The 17,831-nt window shown below is 44.5% G+C and overlaps 1 protein-coding gene across 1 annotated transcript in view; it reads left to right on the forward strand.

The window, feature by feature from the left end:
• Positions 1–17,595, forward strand: part of LOC124280002 (sodium-coupled monocarboxylate transporter 1-like) — a 36,184-nt gene extending 18,589 nt beyond the window's left edge. Inside the window, exons 7-12 of the mRNA XM_046715885.1 lie at positions 11,581–11,648; positions 11,793–11,879; positions 13,393–13,577; positions 13,735–13,835; positions 13,989–14,107; positions 17,114–17,595. Of these exons, the coding sequence (XP_046571841.1) occupies positions 11,581–11,648; positions 11,793–11,879; positions 13,393–13,577; positions 13,735–13,835; positions 13,989–14,107; positions 17,114–17,185 (632 nt within the window). The 3' untranslated portion in view covers positions 17,186–17,595. The remainder of the gene's footprint in view (positions 1–11,580; positions 11,649–11,792; positions 11,880–13,392; positions 13,578–13,734; positions 13,836–13,988; positions 14,108–17,113) is intronic.
• Positions 17,596–17,831: the final 236 nt, after the last annotated feature.

Genomic DNA, 17,831 nt, shown 5'->3' on the forward strand with positions numbered 1-17,831 from the left:
TTATGAACTACTGGGGTGTCCCAGTTGGTGATGTCGTACTGCATTATGAACTAAAGGGTGTCCTAGTTGGTGATGCCGTACTGCATTATGAACTACAGGGTGTCCCAGTTGGTGATACCGTACTGCATTATGAACTACAGGGTGTCCCAGTTGGTGATGCCGTACTGTAGTATGAAGTACAGGCCGTCCCAGTTGGTGATGCCATACTGCAGTATGAACTACAGGGTGTCTCTGTTGGTGATGCCGTACTGCATTATAAACTACATGGTGTCCAAGTTGGTGATGCCGTACTGCAGTATGAACTACAGAGTGTCCCAGTTGGTGATGCCGTACTGCATTATGAGCTACAGGGTGTCCCAGTTGGTGATGCGGTACTGCATTATGAACTACAGGCTGTCCCAGTTGGTGATGCCGTACTGCATTATGAACTACAGGGTGTCCCAGTTGGTGATGTCGTACTGCATTATGAACTAAAGGGTGTCCCAGTTGGTGATGCGGTACTGCATTATGAAGTACAGGGTGTCCCAGTTGGTGATGCCGTACTGCATTATGAACTACAGGGTGTCCCAGTTGGTGATGTCGTACTGCATTATGAACTAAAGGGTGTCCTATTTGGTGATGCCGTACTGCATTATGAACTACAGGGTGTCCCAGTTGGTGATACCGTACTGCATTATGAACTACAGGGTGTCCCAGTTGGTGATGCCGTACTGCATTATGAACTAAAGGGTGTCCCAGTTGGTGATGCCGTACTGCAGTATGATGAACTACAGGGTGTCCCAGTTGGTGATGCCGTACTGCATTATGAACTACAGGGTGTCCCAGTTGGTGATGCCGTACTGCATTATGAACTACAGGATGTCCCAGTTGGTGATGCCGTACTGCATTATGAACTACAGGGTGTCCCAGTTGGTGATGCCGTACTGCATTATGAACTACAGGGTGTCCCAGTTGGTGATGCCGTACTGCATAATGAACTACAGGGTGTCCCAGTTGGTGATGCCGTACTGCAGTATGAACTACAGGGTGTCCCAGTTGGTGATGCCGTACTGTGAGTATGAAGTACAGGCCGTCCCAGTTGGTGATGCCATACTGCAGTATGAACTACAGGGTGTGTCTCTGTTGGTGATGCCGTACTGCATTATAAACTACATGGTGTCCAAGTTGGTGATGCCGTACTGCATTATGAACTACAGAGTGTCCCAGTTGGTGATGCCGTACTGCAGTATGAACTACATGGTGTCCCAGTTGGTGATGCTGTACTGCAGTATGAACTACAGGGTGTCCCAGTTGGTGATGCCGTACTGCATTATGAGCTACAGGGTGTCCCAGTTGGTGATGCCGTACTGTATTATGAACTACAGGGTGTCCCAGTTGGTGATGCCGTACTGCAGTATGAACTACAGGGTGTCCCAGTTGGTGATGCCGTACTGTAGTATGAAGTACAGGCCGTCCCAGTTGGTGATGCCATACTGCAGTATGAACTACAGGGTGTCTCTGATGGTGATGCCGTACTGCATTATAAACTACATGGTGTCCAAGTTGGTGATGCCGTACTGCAATATGAACTACAGAGTGTCCCAGTTGGTGATGCCGTACTGCATTATGAGCTACAGGGTGTCCCAGTTGGTGATACGGTACTGCATTATGAACTACAGGCTGTCCCAGTTGGTGATGCCGTACTGCATTATGAACTACAGGGTGTCCCAGTTGGTGATGTCGTACTGCATTATGAACTACAGGGTGTCCAAGTTGGTGATGCCGTACTGCATTATGAACTACAGGATGTCCCAGTTGGTGATGCCGTACTGCATTATGAACTACAAGGGTGTCCCAGTTGGTGATGTCGTACTGCATTATGAACTACAGGGTGTCCCAGTTGGTGATGCCGTACTGCATTATGAAGCTACAGGATGTCCCAGTTGGTGATGCCGTACTGCATTATGAACTACAGGGTGTCCCAGTTGGTGATGTCGTACTGCATTATGAACTACAGGGTGTCCCAGTTGGTGATGCCGTACTGCATTATGAACTACAGGGTGTCCCAGTTGGTGATGCCGTACTGCATTATGAACTACAGGGTGTCCCAGTTGGTGATGTCGTACTGCATTATGAACTAAAGGGTGTCCTAGTTGGTGATGCCGTACTGCATTATGAACTACAGGGTGTCCCAGTTGGTGATACCGTACTGCATTATGAACTACAGGGTGTCCCAGTTGGTGATGCCGTACTGTAGTATGAAGTACAGGCCGTCCCAGTTGGTGATGCCATACTGCAGTATGAACTACAGGGTGTCTCTGTTGGTGATGCCGTACTGCATTATAAACTACATGGTGTCCAAGTTGGTGATGCCGTACTGCAGTATGAACTACAGAGTGTCCCAGTTGGTGATGCCGTACTGCATTATGAGCTACAGGGTGTCCCAGTTGGTGATGCGGTACTGCATTATGAACTACAGGCTGTCCCAGTTGGTGATGCCGTACTGCATTATGAACTACATGGTGTCCAAGTTGGTGATGCCGTACTGCAGTATGAACTACAGAGTGTCCCAGTTGGTGATGCCGTACTGCATTATGAGCTACAGGGTGTCCCAGTTGGTGATGCGGTACTGCATTATGAACTACAGGGTGTCTCTGTTGGTGATGCCGTACTGCATTATAAACTACATGGTGTCCAAGTTGGTGATGCCGTACTGCAGTATGAACTACAGAGTGTCCCAGTTGGTGATGCCGTACTGCATTATGAGCTACAGGGTGTCCCAGTTGGTGATGCCGTACTGCATTATGAACTACAGGCTGTCCCAGTTGGTGATGCCGTACTGCATTATGAACTACAGGGTGTCCCAGTTGGTGATGTCGTACTGCATTATGAACTAAAGGGTGTCCCAGTTGGTGATGCGGTACTGCATTATGAAGTACAGGGTGTCCCAGTTGGTGATGCCGTACTGCATTATGAACTACAGGGTGTCCCAGTTGGTGATGTCGTACTGCATTATGAACTAAAGGGTGTCCTATTTGGTGATGCCGTACTGCATTATGAACTACAGGTGTCCCAGTTGGTGATACCGTACTGCATTATGAACTACAGGGTGTCCCAGTTGGTGATGCCGTACTGCATTATGAACTAAAGGGTGTCCCAGTTGGTGATGCCGTACTGTGAGTATGAAGTACAAGTGTCCCAGTTGGTGATGCCGTACTGCATTTTGAACTACAGGGTGTCCCAGTTGGTGATGCCGTACTGCATTATGAACTACAGGATGTCCCAGTTGGTGATGCCGTACTGCATTATGAACTACAGGGTGTCCCAGTTGGTGATGCCGTACTGCATTATGAACTACAGGGTGTCCCAGTTGGTGATGCCGTACTGCATAATGAACTACAGGATGTCCCAGTTGGTGATGCCGTACTGCAGTATGAACTACAGGGTGTCCCAGTTGGTGATGCCGTACTGTAGTATGAAGTACAGGCCGTCCCAGTTGGTGATGCCATACTGCAGTATGAACTACAGGGTGTCTCTGTTGGTGATGCCGTACTGCATTATAAACTACATGGTGTCCAAGTTGGTGATGCCGTACTGCATTATGAACTACAGAGTGTCCCAGTTGGTGATGCCGTACTGCAGTATGAACTACATGGTGTCCCAGTTGGTGATGCTGTACTGCAGTATGAACTACAGGGTGTCCCAGTTGGTGATGCCGTACTGCATTATGAGCTACAGGGTGTCCCAGTTGGTGATGCCGTACTGTATTATGAACTACAGGGTGTCCCAGTTGGTGATGCCGTACTGCAGTATGAACTACAGGGTGTCCCAGTTGGTGATGCCGTACTGTAGTATGAAGTACAGGCCGTCCCAGTTGGTGATGCCATACTGCAGTATGAACTACAGGGTGTCTCTGATGGTGATGCCGTACTGCATTATAAACTACATGGTGTCCAAGTTGGTGATGCCGTACTGCAATATGAACTACAGAGTGTCCCAGTTGGTGATGCCGTACTGCATTATGAGCTACAGGGTGTCCCAGTTGGTGATGCGGTACTGCATTATGAACTACAGGCTGTCCCAGTTGGTGATGCCGTACTGCATTATGAACTACAGGGTGTCCCAGTTGGTGATGTCGTACTGCATTATGAACTACAGGGTGTCCAAGTTGGTGATGCCGTACTGCATTATGAGCTACAGGATGTCCCAGTTGGTGATGCCGTACTGCATTATGAACTACAGGGTGTCCCAGTTGGTGATGTCGTACTGCATTATGAACTACAGGGTGTCCCAGTTGGTGATGCCGTACTGCATTATGAGCTACAGGATGTCCCAGTTGGTGATGCCGTACTGCATTATGAACTAAAGGGTGTCCCAGTTGGTGATGTCGTACTGCATTATGAACTACAGGGTGTCCCAGTTGGTGATGCCGTACTGCATTATGAACTACAGGGTGTCCCAGTTGGTGATGCCGTACTGCATTATGAACTACAGGGTGTCCCAGTTGGTGATGTCGTACTGCATTATGAACTAAAGGGTGTCCTAGTTGGTGATGCCGTACTGCATTATGAACTACAGGGTGTCCCAGTTGGTGATACCGTACTGCATTATGAACTACAGGGTGTCCCAGTTGGTGATGCCGTACTGTAGTATGAAGTACAGGCCGTCCCAGTTGGTGATGCCATACTGCAGTATGAACTACAGGGTGTCTCTGTTGGTGATGCCGTACTGCATTATGAACTACATGGTGTCCAAGTTGGTGATGCCGTACTGCATTATGAACTACAGAGTGTCCCAGTTGGTGATGCCGTACTGCATTATGAGCTACAGGGTGTCCCAGTTGGTGATGCGGTACTGCATTATGAACTACAGGCTGTCCCAGTTGGTGATGCCGTACTGCATTATGAACTACAGGGTGTCCCAGTTGGTGATGTCGTACTGCATTATGAACTAAAGGGTGTCCCAGTTGGTGATGCGGTACTGCATTATGAACTACAGGGTGTCCCAGTTGGTGATGCCGTACTGCATTATGAACTACAGGGTGTCCCAGTTGGTGATGTCGTACTGCATTATGAACTAAAGGGTGTCCTATTTGGTGATGCCGTACTGCATTATGAACTACAGGCTGTCCCAGTTGGTGATACCGTACTGCATTATGAACTACAGGGTGTCCCAGTTGGTGATGCCGTACTGCATTATGAACTAAAGGGTGTCCCAGTTGGTGATGCCGTACTGTAGTATGAAGTACAGGGTGTCCCAGTTGGTGATGCCGTACTGCATTTTGAACTACAGGGTGTCCCAGTTGGTGATGCCGTACTGCATTATGAACTACAGGATGTCCCAGTTGGTGATGCCGTACTGCATTATGAACTACAGGGTGTCCCAGTTGGTGATGCCGTACTGCATTATGAACTACAGGGTGTCCCAGTTGGTGATGCCGTACTGCATAATGAACTACAGGGTGTCCCAGTTGGTGATGTCGTACTGCATTATGAACTACATGGTGTCCCAGTTGGTGATGCTGTACTGCAGTATGAACTACAGGGTGTCCCAGTTGGTGATGCCGTACTGCATTATGAAGTACAGGGTGTCCCAGTTGGTGATGCCGTACTGTATTATGAACTACAGGGTGTCCCAGTTGGTGATGCCGTACTGCAGTATGAACTACAGGGTGTCCCAGTTGGTGATGCCGTACTGTAGTATGAAGTACAGGCCGTCCCAGTTGGTGATGCCATACTGCAGTATGAACTACAGGGTGTCTCTGTTGGTGATGCCGTACTGCATTATAAACTACATGGTGTCCAAGTTGGTGATGCCGTACTGCATTATGAACTACAGAGTGTCCCAGTTGGTGATGCCGTACTGCATTATGAGCTACAGGGTGTCCCAGTTGGTGATGCGGTACTGCATTATGAACTACAGGCTGTCCCAGTTGGTGATGCCGTACTGCATTATGAACTACAGGGTGTCCCAGTTGGTGATGTCGTACTGCATTATGAACTACAGGGTGTCCAGGTTGGTGATGCCGTACTGCATTATGAGCTACAGGATGTCCCAGTTGGTGATGCCGTACTGCATTATGAACTACAGGGGTGTCCCAGTTGGTGATGTCGTACTGCATTATGAACTACAGGGTGTCCCAGTTGGTGATGCCGTACTGCATTATGAGCTTAAGGATGTCCCAGTTGGTGATGCCGTACTGCATTATGAACTAAAGGGTGTCCCAGTTGGTGATGTCGTACTGCATTATGAACTACAGGGTGTCCCAGTTGGTGATGCCGTACTGCATTATGAACTACAGGGTGTCCCAGTTGGTGATGCCGTACTGCATTATGAACTACAGGGTGTCCCAGTTGGTGATGTCGTACTGCATTATGAACTAAAGGGTGTCCTAGTTGGTGATGCCGTACTGCATTATGAACTACAGGGTGTCCCAGTTGGTGATACCGTACTGCATTATGAACTACAGGGTGTCCCAGTTGGTGATGCCGTACTGCATTATGAACTAAAGGGTGTCCCAGTTGGTGATGCCGTACTGTAGTATGAAGTACAGGGTGTCCCAGTTGGTGATGCCGTACTGCATTTTGAACTACAGGGTGTCCCAGTTGGTGATGCCGTACTGCATTATGAACTACAGGATGTCCCAGTTGGTGATGCCGTACTGCATTATGAACTACAGCGTGTCCCAGTTGGTGATGTCGTACTGCATTATGAACTACAGGGTGTCCCAGTTGGTGATGTCGTACTGCATTATGAACTACAGGATGTCCCAGTTGGTGATGCCGTACTGCATTATGAACTACAGCGTGTCCCAGTTGGTGATGTCGTACTGCATTATGAACTACAGGGTGTCCCAGTTGGTGATGCCGTACTGCATTATGAACTACAGGGTGTCCCAGTTGGTGATGCCGTACTGCATTATGAACTACAGGGTGTCCCAGTTGGTGATGCCGTACTGCATTATGAACTACAGGGTGTCCAAGCTGGTGATGTCGTACTGCATTATGAACTTCAGGGTGTCCCAGTTGGTGATGCCGTACTGCATTATGAACTACAGGGTGTCCCAGTTGGTGATGCCGTACTGCATTATGAACTACAGGGTGTCCCAGTTGGTGATGCCGTACTGCATTATGAACTAAAGGGTGTCCCAGTTGGTGATGCCGTACTGTAGTATGAAGTACAGGGTGTCCCAGTTGGTGATGCCGTACTGCATTATGAACTACAGGGTGTCCCAGTTGGTGATGCCGTACTGCATTATGAACTACATGGTGTCCCAGTTGGTGATGCCGTACTGCATTATGAGCTACAGGGTGTCCCAGTTGGTGATGCCGTACTGCCTTATGAGCTACAGGGTGTCCTCAATGATGATGTCCTGCTGCATTATGTTAGCTATCTCTTAATATGCACTACACACAACGAAGCTTGACGTGTGGTTTCATTTGTCCAAAACATATCAAATGTAGAACTTAATTTGTTGCAAATTGATAAATGGGTTATGGACTAGCGCGCACCACAACATTGGGCATTCAGGTGCGCCTGGTGCACACGGTCACGATGGGGTCACTTGTCTATATTTCAAAGTGACAAGCAATGTGTTTTGAAGCTTGCATCCTGCTTGGTTCAACTCAGCTCTTTGAAGTGAGAATGTGATGAATGTCAACTACTTTATTCTGGGGAGCAAACGTAATAAGACAACAAAGGTGGAGACAAGGGAAGCCAACAGTTAACTGGCGCTGATAGGAGCCAACAGTTAACTGGCGCTGATAGGAGCCAACAGTTAACTGGCGCTGATAGGAGCCAACAGTTAACTGGCGCTGATAGGAGGAAAAGGATAAGTGGAAGTGGAAATTATCATGGTTACAACATCCTTTGCCTGATTAACTCTTTCAAGAATTTTTATGGCAGAAATTTCCAAATTTGATGCCTCAGTGACAAAAATGATGCCCAGTGCAATTCCCTATTTTGACTTAATGCATACGTTCCCGAATTATTTGAGGTTAACAAATGACTAGACTTTATGACGGGTGCCACCGGTGGGGCAGGATACGCTGACCTTTTCGCGAACACCTGGTACCACCACTATTTCATTTCATTTTCATAAATCAGACCGTATCGCATGGGGACAACCACTAGATTGTCTGGTCCAGACTCGATTTGTTTACAAACATCGTACAGCTGTAATACTGCTGAAGATATAAAAGTGTATATGATGTCGCAGTTGTGCGGTCGACTCTGCTTTGGGCGGAGATTTCTTCTGGTCGTGTCTTCTGAAACGTTTCCAGAACAGAAACGTTGGTGTCTGATCGCCCAAACGCACTTTACTTCGCGGAAAACCCGTAAGATCAACATAGTCGAATGCGTTTGCATGCTGTTCCCATGCATTGTATGAGTTGAGCGTTGCGTGACTAAGACTCGATTTGTTTACAAACAACATCGTACAGCTGTAATGCTACTGAAACAAATATACTCTCCCAAAAAAGAAACGGATATAGGAATTTCAACTGTATTTTTATGTTTATTTTAAAACATCTTGTAGGCTTTATGAGTCAATGAAATATAGCGAAATTGCACACTGGGAATGCAGACTTATCCGTCTTTGGCACCAACTCGAAGAAAGTCAGTTTGAGTGTCACATGGAGACGTGTGGTGGCGCTGAAGTCAATACCTCGTGTGACCACCGTGGGCATCCAGAACTGCACGGCTTCGCCTCGGCATCGAACGAATAAGTCTCAGAATCTCGTGTTGCCCAATCGCAGCCCACTCTGCCTGTAGTGCCTGTGCGAGTTGCTGAAGTGTCTGGAGCTGAGGGTTACGGCGTCGCATCCGTCTGTCCAGGGCATCCCACACGTTCGATCGGGTTTAAGTCCGGTGATCTTGAGGGCCAGGGTAGCACATTGATGTTGTGGTTCTGGAGGAAGTCTCTAGTGTGACGTGCTGTGTGGGGCCTGGCATTGCCCTGTTGAAACAACTCCCTCTGGCGATCAATGATTGGAAGGAGGTGTGGGAGTAGGATTTCGTCACAGTACCGTTGAGCTGTCAGGTTGCCCTGCATAATCACCAATCACTACTCCTACGGAAGGTGATCGCTCCCCACATCATAACATTTCCCCGGCCGAATCTGTCCACCTGGGGAACGCAAGCGTCGGCAAAACGTTCACGTCGACGTCTGTACACCCGCATTCTTCCACCGCGTCGTTCCAATAGAAATCGTGATTCATCACTGAACCAGATTCTACGCCAATTCGGTAGGTTCCAGGCTTGAACGTTGGTGCACCATTGAACTCGATGTTGACGATGTTGTTGTCGAAACCCACGGCCAAAATAAGGTCTTCTGGCACGTACACCAGCCTCTCTCAACCTGTTCCTGTCGGTCTGTGCAGAAAGCCTCATCAATCCGGGTATTTGTCTAGCGATACTGGTCACCGTAGCTGTTCGATGACGCAAGTGATGTACCCGGATGTAGCGATCCTACGCCGCAGTGGTCGCTCGAGGTCGCCCACTACGAGGGGCATCTGCTACCGCATTCTGCCGGCGATATCTCTCCCAGAGCCGTGAAATGGTGCTTTGGTGAACATTCATGCGTCGGGCAACTGCACGTTGAGACTGGCCAGCTTCAAGCAAACCAATGGCGATATGACGGTTGGCTTCACTTAGACGTGGCATTTTGCGTTCGTCAACAATATTCCAAATACAGTGAATAATCGACAGACAGCGATCAACCTTTTATACCCATCATTGAAACTATCTGATCCCCAACTTTCACGCGCATTGCATGTGAATTGTGTATTCTGTGACACGACACCCCGAAATTGAAAATATATACTCATGATATTGTAACAATGGTACAATCGACTCTGCTTTCAGTAGACATGTCTTCAAAATGTGGAAAGGGTTTTGTCGGTTAAATACAATAGGGCTGTAGGTTCCGCAAATGTATCAGTATAATATATCATTTAGTTTGTCAAGGGTTGTCGGAATATCAGTCAGTAGCGATCTTTGAAATACATCAAGCAGGGAAGAGAACTTTTCACGCTATTTTATGGTATTTCCCCGTCTGTATCTGACAATCGGGTTTATCAGTGTAGTAACATCTCTGTCCGGATAGGTAAGAGTAATAGAGATGGAAGCCAGAATAAGCACAGACAATAATGACAGCAATAAGACCAGACAGTAGGCAGATAGGTTCCCTGGTCTCGGTGCATGGCTGCTTGGTGTCTCCTGACGTCAATGGCTTCTTGTAGTTTCCTTTGTCGTCAGTTGATGTTGGTGGTGGACAGGGTTTCGGTGGCTTCCCACATGATGTGATGATCTTTTTTCTTGAGCATGTGTTCAGAGATGGTGGATTTCAAGTCTAGTTTGTTAACAGAGGACATATATTCTTTGAGTCTAGTGTTGAGGGGTCTGAGAGTTTCTCCAAAGTATTGGTGGCCACAGTTGCTTGAAATGTTGACATCTATGTTGGCTTTGTTCTTGATGAGGTTAGAAATCAGATGGCTGACAGGGCCTTAGTATGGTAGAGTGATTCTGATTGGTGATGGGGCAACTTTGGGTCCTAGGTCGGAGCTGTAGATCTTGAGGGTCTTGTGGATGGTTTTTGAGACTAGATGGACAGGGTAACTGCTGAAGGAAGTGAAGCTTTCCTTGAGATGGCGAAGTTCCCTGGTGATGACATCTGGATGGTAAATGAATTTGGCACGTCGGGTGAGGGTGGCAATGCTGACTTGTTGTGTCGCGGGGTAGTGGCAGGAGTTGATGTACTTGTCTGTGTGTGGGGGTAGTGGCAGGAGTTGATGTACTAGTCTGTGTGTGGGGATAGTGGCAAGAGTTGATGTACTAGTTTGTGTGGGGGGGTAGTGGCAAGAGTTGATGTACTAGTTTGTGTGTGGGCTTGCGTTACATTGGTGTTGATAGTCCATCATCTGTGTTTCAACCACAGTGAGAAGCGTCAGCTGAGACTTGTCCATTATGTAATACGCCCAATTAAACTACCTTGCACTACCCTTTTTTTATATAATTCATGCCTCAAGTGTGAAGTTTCTTATTTTGTCGGTATATTGACCTTGCTATCTTTGAATGTGTCATAGCAATCTGTATCTGTGTTTGAATGTGTCATAGCAATCTGTATGTGTGTCTGTATGTGTCATAACAATCTGTATGTGTGTTTGGATGTCTCATAGCAATCTGTATGTGTGTTTGGATGTCTCATAGCAATCTGTATCTGTGTTTGGATGTCTCATAGCAATCTGTATGTGTGTTTGAATGTGTCATAGCAATCTGTATCTCTGTTTGGATGTGTCATAGCAATCTGTATGTGTGTTTGGATGTGTCATAGCAATCTGTATGTGTGTTTGGATGTGTCATAGCAATCTGTATGTGTGTTTGGATGTGTCATAGCAATCTGTATGTGTGTTTGGATGTGTCATAGCAATCTGTATGTGTGTTTGGATGTGTCATAGCAATCTGTATGTGTGTTTGGATGTGTCATAGCAATCTGTATGTGCTTTTGGATGTGTCATAGCAATCTGTATGTGTGTTTGGATGTGTCATAGCAATCTGTATGTGTGTTTGGATGTGTCATAGCAATCTGTATCTGTGTTTCAGCTGCATCTTTTGGCTTCCTCTGCATCGGACTAGCATTTGTTGCGTCCACATTGGGAAATGTACTTCAGGTAAAACTGTATTTCAATCATAATTATAACTTTACTAACATAATATTCTGAATTAAAATGTTAAAATGTCCCTAAACAGACGAGGATATAAGTGACGACGTCTTTACTGTTTTGCTCCAAATACCGATAAATGCATTGTTACAGATTTCCTATGCCATCCTCAGCACTTTGGACGGGCCACTGTTTGGAATATTTATCCTGGGAATGTTTTTCCCTAGAGCTAATAAATGGGTGAGTTTTATGTAGTTAGTATAGCAGTGAGCCGACATTTACCATAGCCCTGGAACTATATAACGTGTACTATATAATACACTATTTAAAAAGGAAACGCACAGATGTCTTCAGCAGTTCTATGTTTTGACAGTAAATCCCGTTAATAGGTCGTGGTTGTTGTGTATTGCGTGTGTTTGTAAACGTTTGTCGTAGGAAAATGAAAACGATACATGAAAAGTGCGTGGAGAACAAGTTTTCCACGTAATGCACGTGCAATGTTTCTGACACATGAGTAGGGACATCGACTACATAGGGCCAAACCAAATCCATTTTCATTTTATTTGGTGGAGGGAGTGTGTTGGGGGAGCCATTCCTACACAGGTAGATCGGGACAAGTGGTGGTTCATGGCAATCTTACAGCAAATCGCTACATCGACCAAATCGTGCGATCTCATCTCCTCCCACTTTTTGACCGCCAGATGGAGCTGTTTCAACACGACAACGCTCGACCCAACACAACTCGTGTTTGCCAATACGTCGATGTCCGTCCCTGGTTCCAAATCGCCTGATCTGAACCCGATCGAGCATCTATTGGACGAACTTAATCGACGCGTCCGTAAATATCACCATCGTTCTCAGACTCTGGGAGGTGGGGTAACCTAGTGGTTAAAGCGTTTGCTCGTCACGCCGAAGACCCAGGTTCGATTCCCCACATGGGTACAATATTGCTGAAAGCGGCGTAAAACCATACTCACTCACTCACTCTTCAGACTCTTGCAGAACTTGCCAACGAGTTGCAGAAGGAATGGCGAAGAATTCCCCAAGCAAAAATCCGACGACTTGTGCAATCCCTTCCAAGAAGGTGTCGAGCAAGGGGTGGTGTCACCAGGTACTGACCTGACCGCCCCCCTTGTGTCCACACATGTTCAATGAGTGAACTGAATTAATGCTGACAATGACAACAATACATATGTTCATCCGTTCGTCGAATTTCCTTCATCTATGTTCAAGCTGATGTACACTTAAATGCGATTAATACGTTTCCGTATTTTGGCCTGTGCGTTTCTATTTTTGTTTGAAGAGTTTACAATATCTAACCATAGGAGTAGTGGCAACGCGCTGTAGTCAATATAATAAGACTGTTTATGCATTACTATTAAGAGTATTACATTGTATTGTCACCTCACAAACATGGCATGGCTATGACTTACGTAGCTTAGAATACTTCAATCAGTTATCCTGAGTAGCCTAATGTGGAACATATTTTGCGTCTTGCGTATCAATGATATACTGTTGAAGTAGATGCAAATACAATTTCATTCCCAGGAAGTAACAGTCTGGATAAAAACACCTTCTACTTTGAACTTCCGGACCAAATAGCATCCTCTAATAAGAATACCCCATTGCAAAACACCATTGTTTGAAATAACCCCAGGGTAAAGATTACTTCACATATACAACACAGTGTAACTGGATAATAACAGCACTTTCCCCGAGAGACTCTGGACGTAAACATCATCCTGGGTTTCAGGGTGCAATGGCAGGATACATGAGCGGACTCTTCTTTCTGTCATGGGTTGGTTTTGGAGCCTACCTGTATGACGTAAAAACACCAATGTCTCACTTTTCTGTACGTGGCTGCAACTGGAACGCCACTAACACCACTACTCCGACATCAGCTGCCTCATCTACAAACTTCACAGAAGGAAGAGAAGCGTAAGTGTAGTATATCCACTATTCCTGTCCGTACCATGTACTGCCATCAAGAGTGTAGCTGTATACACGTAGTCCATCTATATTATGTCTAAACATTGTGGAATATCTATTTCAGTATTTAATTTTAAATCTATTAAATCGCGTTGTTTTCTTTCAGAGGTGACTACCTCGGCATCTACCACCTCTCATATCTCAACTACACGGCAACAGGAGCCTTCGTCAACGTAGCTGTTGGGATCGTCGTCAGTCTGATAACGGGTATACTCGGCTGTTTAGTTGTGCATTGTTGATCTTATGTTCTTATAGGTCAGTCTCTGTGAGAAGTGCCTGACTTCATTAACATTTTGCAACGTGAAGATGTGGCCGGTATCAATGAGTCTGTGATGTATTCTTCTTCTTCTCTCGACACAGGATACGGCAAGCCGGTCAAAACGGACCCAAAGCTCATATGTCCAGTGGTCAACATCCTCTTCCCGTGTTTGCCGACAACACTGAAGCAGAAGTTCAGCTACACAGCAGTAGATATAGAGGTAGGTTATTACTAAACATATAGCGACGTGAACGCACACAAGTTTAGATATAGAGGTAAGTTATTACTAAACATATAGCAACGCGAACGCATATACACAACGGTAGATATAGAAGTAGGTTATTACTAAACATATAGCGACGTGAACGCACATACACAACTTTAGATACAGAGGTAGGTGATAACTTAACATATAGCGACGTAAAAGCACATACACAACTGTAGATATAGAGGTAGGTGATAACTAAACATATAGCGACGCGAACGCACATACACAACTGTAGATATAGAGGTAGGTGATAACTAAACATATAGCGACGCGAACGCACATACACAACTGAAGATATAGAGGTAGGTTATTACTAAACATATAGCGACGTGAACGCACATGTACAACTGAAGATATAGAGGTAGGTGATAACTAAACATATAGCGACGTAAATTCACATACACAACTGTATATAGAGAGGAAGGTGATAACTAAACATATGGCGACGTGAACGCACATACACAACTGTAGATATAGAGGTAGGTGATAACTTAACATATAGCGACGTGAACGCACACAACTTTAGATATAGAGGAAGGTGATAACTTAACATATAGCGACGTGAACGCATATACACAACTGTGGATATAGAGGTAGGTTATTACTAAACATATGGCGACGTGAACGCACATACACAACTGAAGATATAGAGGATGGTGATAACTAAACATATAGCGACGTGAACGCATATACACAACTGTAGATATAGAGGTAGGTGATAACTAAACATATAGCGACGTGAACGCATATACACAACTGTAGATATAGAGGTAGGTGATAACTAAACATATAGCGACGTGAACGCACATACACAACTGTAGATATAGAGGTAGGTGATAACTAAACATATAGCGACGTGAACGCACATACACAACTGCACACAACTTTAGATATAGGATATAGAGTTAGCACACAACTGATATAGAGTTAGGTGATAACTAAACATACAGCGACATGAACGCATATACACAACTGTAGATATAGAGGTAGGTGATAACTAAACATATAGCGACGTGAACTGCCACATGCTACATGTACAATTTGTTACACTTGCTGCACAATATATATCACTGCCACATACTACATTTACGATGTGTTACACTTGCTGCACAATATATATCACTGCCCCATGCTACATGTACAATGTGTTACACTTGCTGCACAATATATATCATTGCTACATAGTACATGTACAATGTGTTACACTTGCTGCACAATATATATCACAGCCACATACTACATGTACAATGTGTTACACTTGCTGCACAATATATATCACAGCCACAAACCACATGTATGATATGTTACTCTTGCTGCACAATATATATCGCTTCCACATACTATGTGTACAATCTGTTACACTTGCTGCACAATATATATCACTGCCACATACTACATGTACAATCTGTTACACTTGCTGCACAATATATATCATTGCCACATACTACATGTACAATGTGTTACACTTGCTGCACAATATATATCATTGCCACATACTACATGTACAATGTGTTACAGTTACTGCACAATATATATCACTGCCACATACTTCATGTACAATGTGTTACACTTGCTGCACAATATATATCATTGTCACATAATACATGTACAATGTGTTACACTTGTTGCACAATATATATCACTGCCACATACTACATGTACAATGTGTTACACTTGCTGCACAATATATATCACTGCCACATACTTCATGTACAATGTGTTACACTTGCTGCACAATATATATCATTGTCACATACTACATGTACAATGTGTTACACTTGCTGCACAATATATATCACTGCCACATACTACATGTACAATGTGTTACACTTGCTGCACAATATATATCACTGCCACATACTACATGTACAATGTGTTACACTTGCTGCACAATATATATCACTGCCACATACTACATGTACAATGTGTTACAGTTACTGCACAATATATATCACTGCCACATACTACATGTACAATGTGTTACAGTTACTGCACAATATATATCACTGCCACATACTACATGTACAATGTGTTACACTTGCTGCACAATATATATCACTGCCACATACTACATGTACAACCATGTGTTACACTTGCTGCACACTTAATATATATCATATATCACTGCCACATACTACCACATATACATGTACAATGTGTTACAGTTACTGCACAATATATATCACTGCCACATACTACATGTACAATGTGTTACACTTGCTGCACAATATATATCACTGCCACATACTACATGTACAATGTGTTACAGTTACTGCACAATATATATCACTGCCACATACTACATGTACAATGTGTTACAGTTACTGCACAATATATATCACTGCCACATACTACATGTACAATGTGTTACACTTGCTGCACAATATATATCACTGCCACATACTACATGTACAATGTGTTACACTTGCTGCACAATATATATCACTGCCACATACTACATGTACAATGTGTTACAGTTACTGCACAATATATATCACTGCCACATACTACATGTACAATGTGTTACAGTTGCTGCACAATATATATCACTGCCACATACTACATGTACAATGTGTTACAGTTGCTGCACAATATATATCATTGCCACATACTTCATTGCCACATAATACATGTACAATCTGTTACACTTGCTGCACAATATATATCATTGCCACATAATACATGTACAATCTGTTACACTTGCTGCACAATATATATCATTGCCACATACTACATGTACAATGTGTTACAGTTGCTGCACAATATATATCATTGCTACATACTACATGTACAATCTGTTACACTTGCTGCACAATATATATCATTGCCACATACTACATGTACAATGTGCTACACTTGCTGCACAATATATATCACTGCCACATAACAATTTTACTATCCTTTCATTCACCGTATACATGAAAAACTATTATATTGTTTGTATTGTTTCTGTTACAGCCCCGTGCCGACATACAAATTGTGGAGCAAGTGGCAGAGTGTAAGAAACTACCCGCTGATAGAGTGCTGTGATTCTCGATATTCGATAAATCGCCCTTGTACGACAATCAACTTGACGCGTCTTCAAATCGTTCTTCAAAAGGCTGTCACACTTCCTGATTTTAAGAGGCAGCTAAGCTCACAACACGTTGCTTGATAATGTAAACACCGTCATACAGGCAGGCCAGAGCTGGATAACCGTGATCTTCACCCAGGAAGGATGCTGTTCCTTTACTCCAGACTCAAACTTCTTCAGTGTTGTGAACTCCATGGCGGCATGACACGAGCGGGATAACTCTGCCGATAACCATCAACTCGGGTTGTTGTACTTCATTTCCAAAAGGGACGACTAAATGATCCTACTTTATTTGTGCACATTTGCCATGTGTGTGAGAAACAAGACATCTCCAGTGTTGGTGATATGCTCAGTGTTGCTACAATAAAACAACAATGTCAGAAGAGGTCTGGTGTTTTTTCTATACATCTTTTACAACACTTCATTGATCATTCATTTATAAACATGAAGAAAACACATTATACAATGACTGTCCAAGGCACTGGCATGAAGAAACCGCTATATATATTAAGTGTCCAAGACACAAATATGAAGAAATCACAGTATACATTGAACGCCCTGGGTCACAAGCATAAAGAAATCGTATTTTACATTGAATATCTG

This window comes from Haliotis rubra, unplaced genomic scaffold (genome assembly GCF_003918875.1).
Source record: "Haliotis rubra isolate DU_JTF1 unplaced genomic scaffold, ASM391887v1 Scf1070, whole genome shotgun sequence".
NCBI lineage: Eukaryota > Metazoa > Mollusca > Gastropoda > Lepetellida > Haliotidae > Haliotis > Haliotis rubra.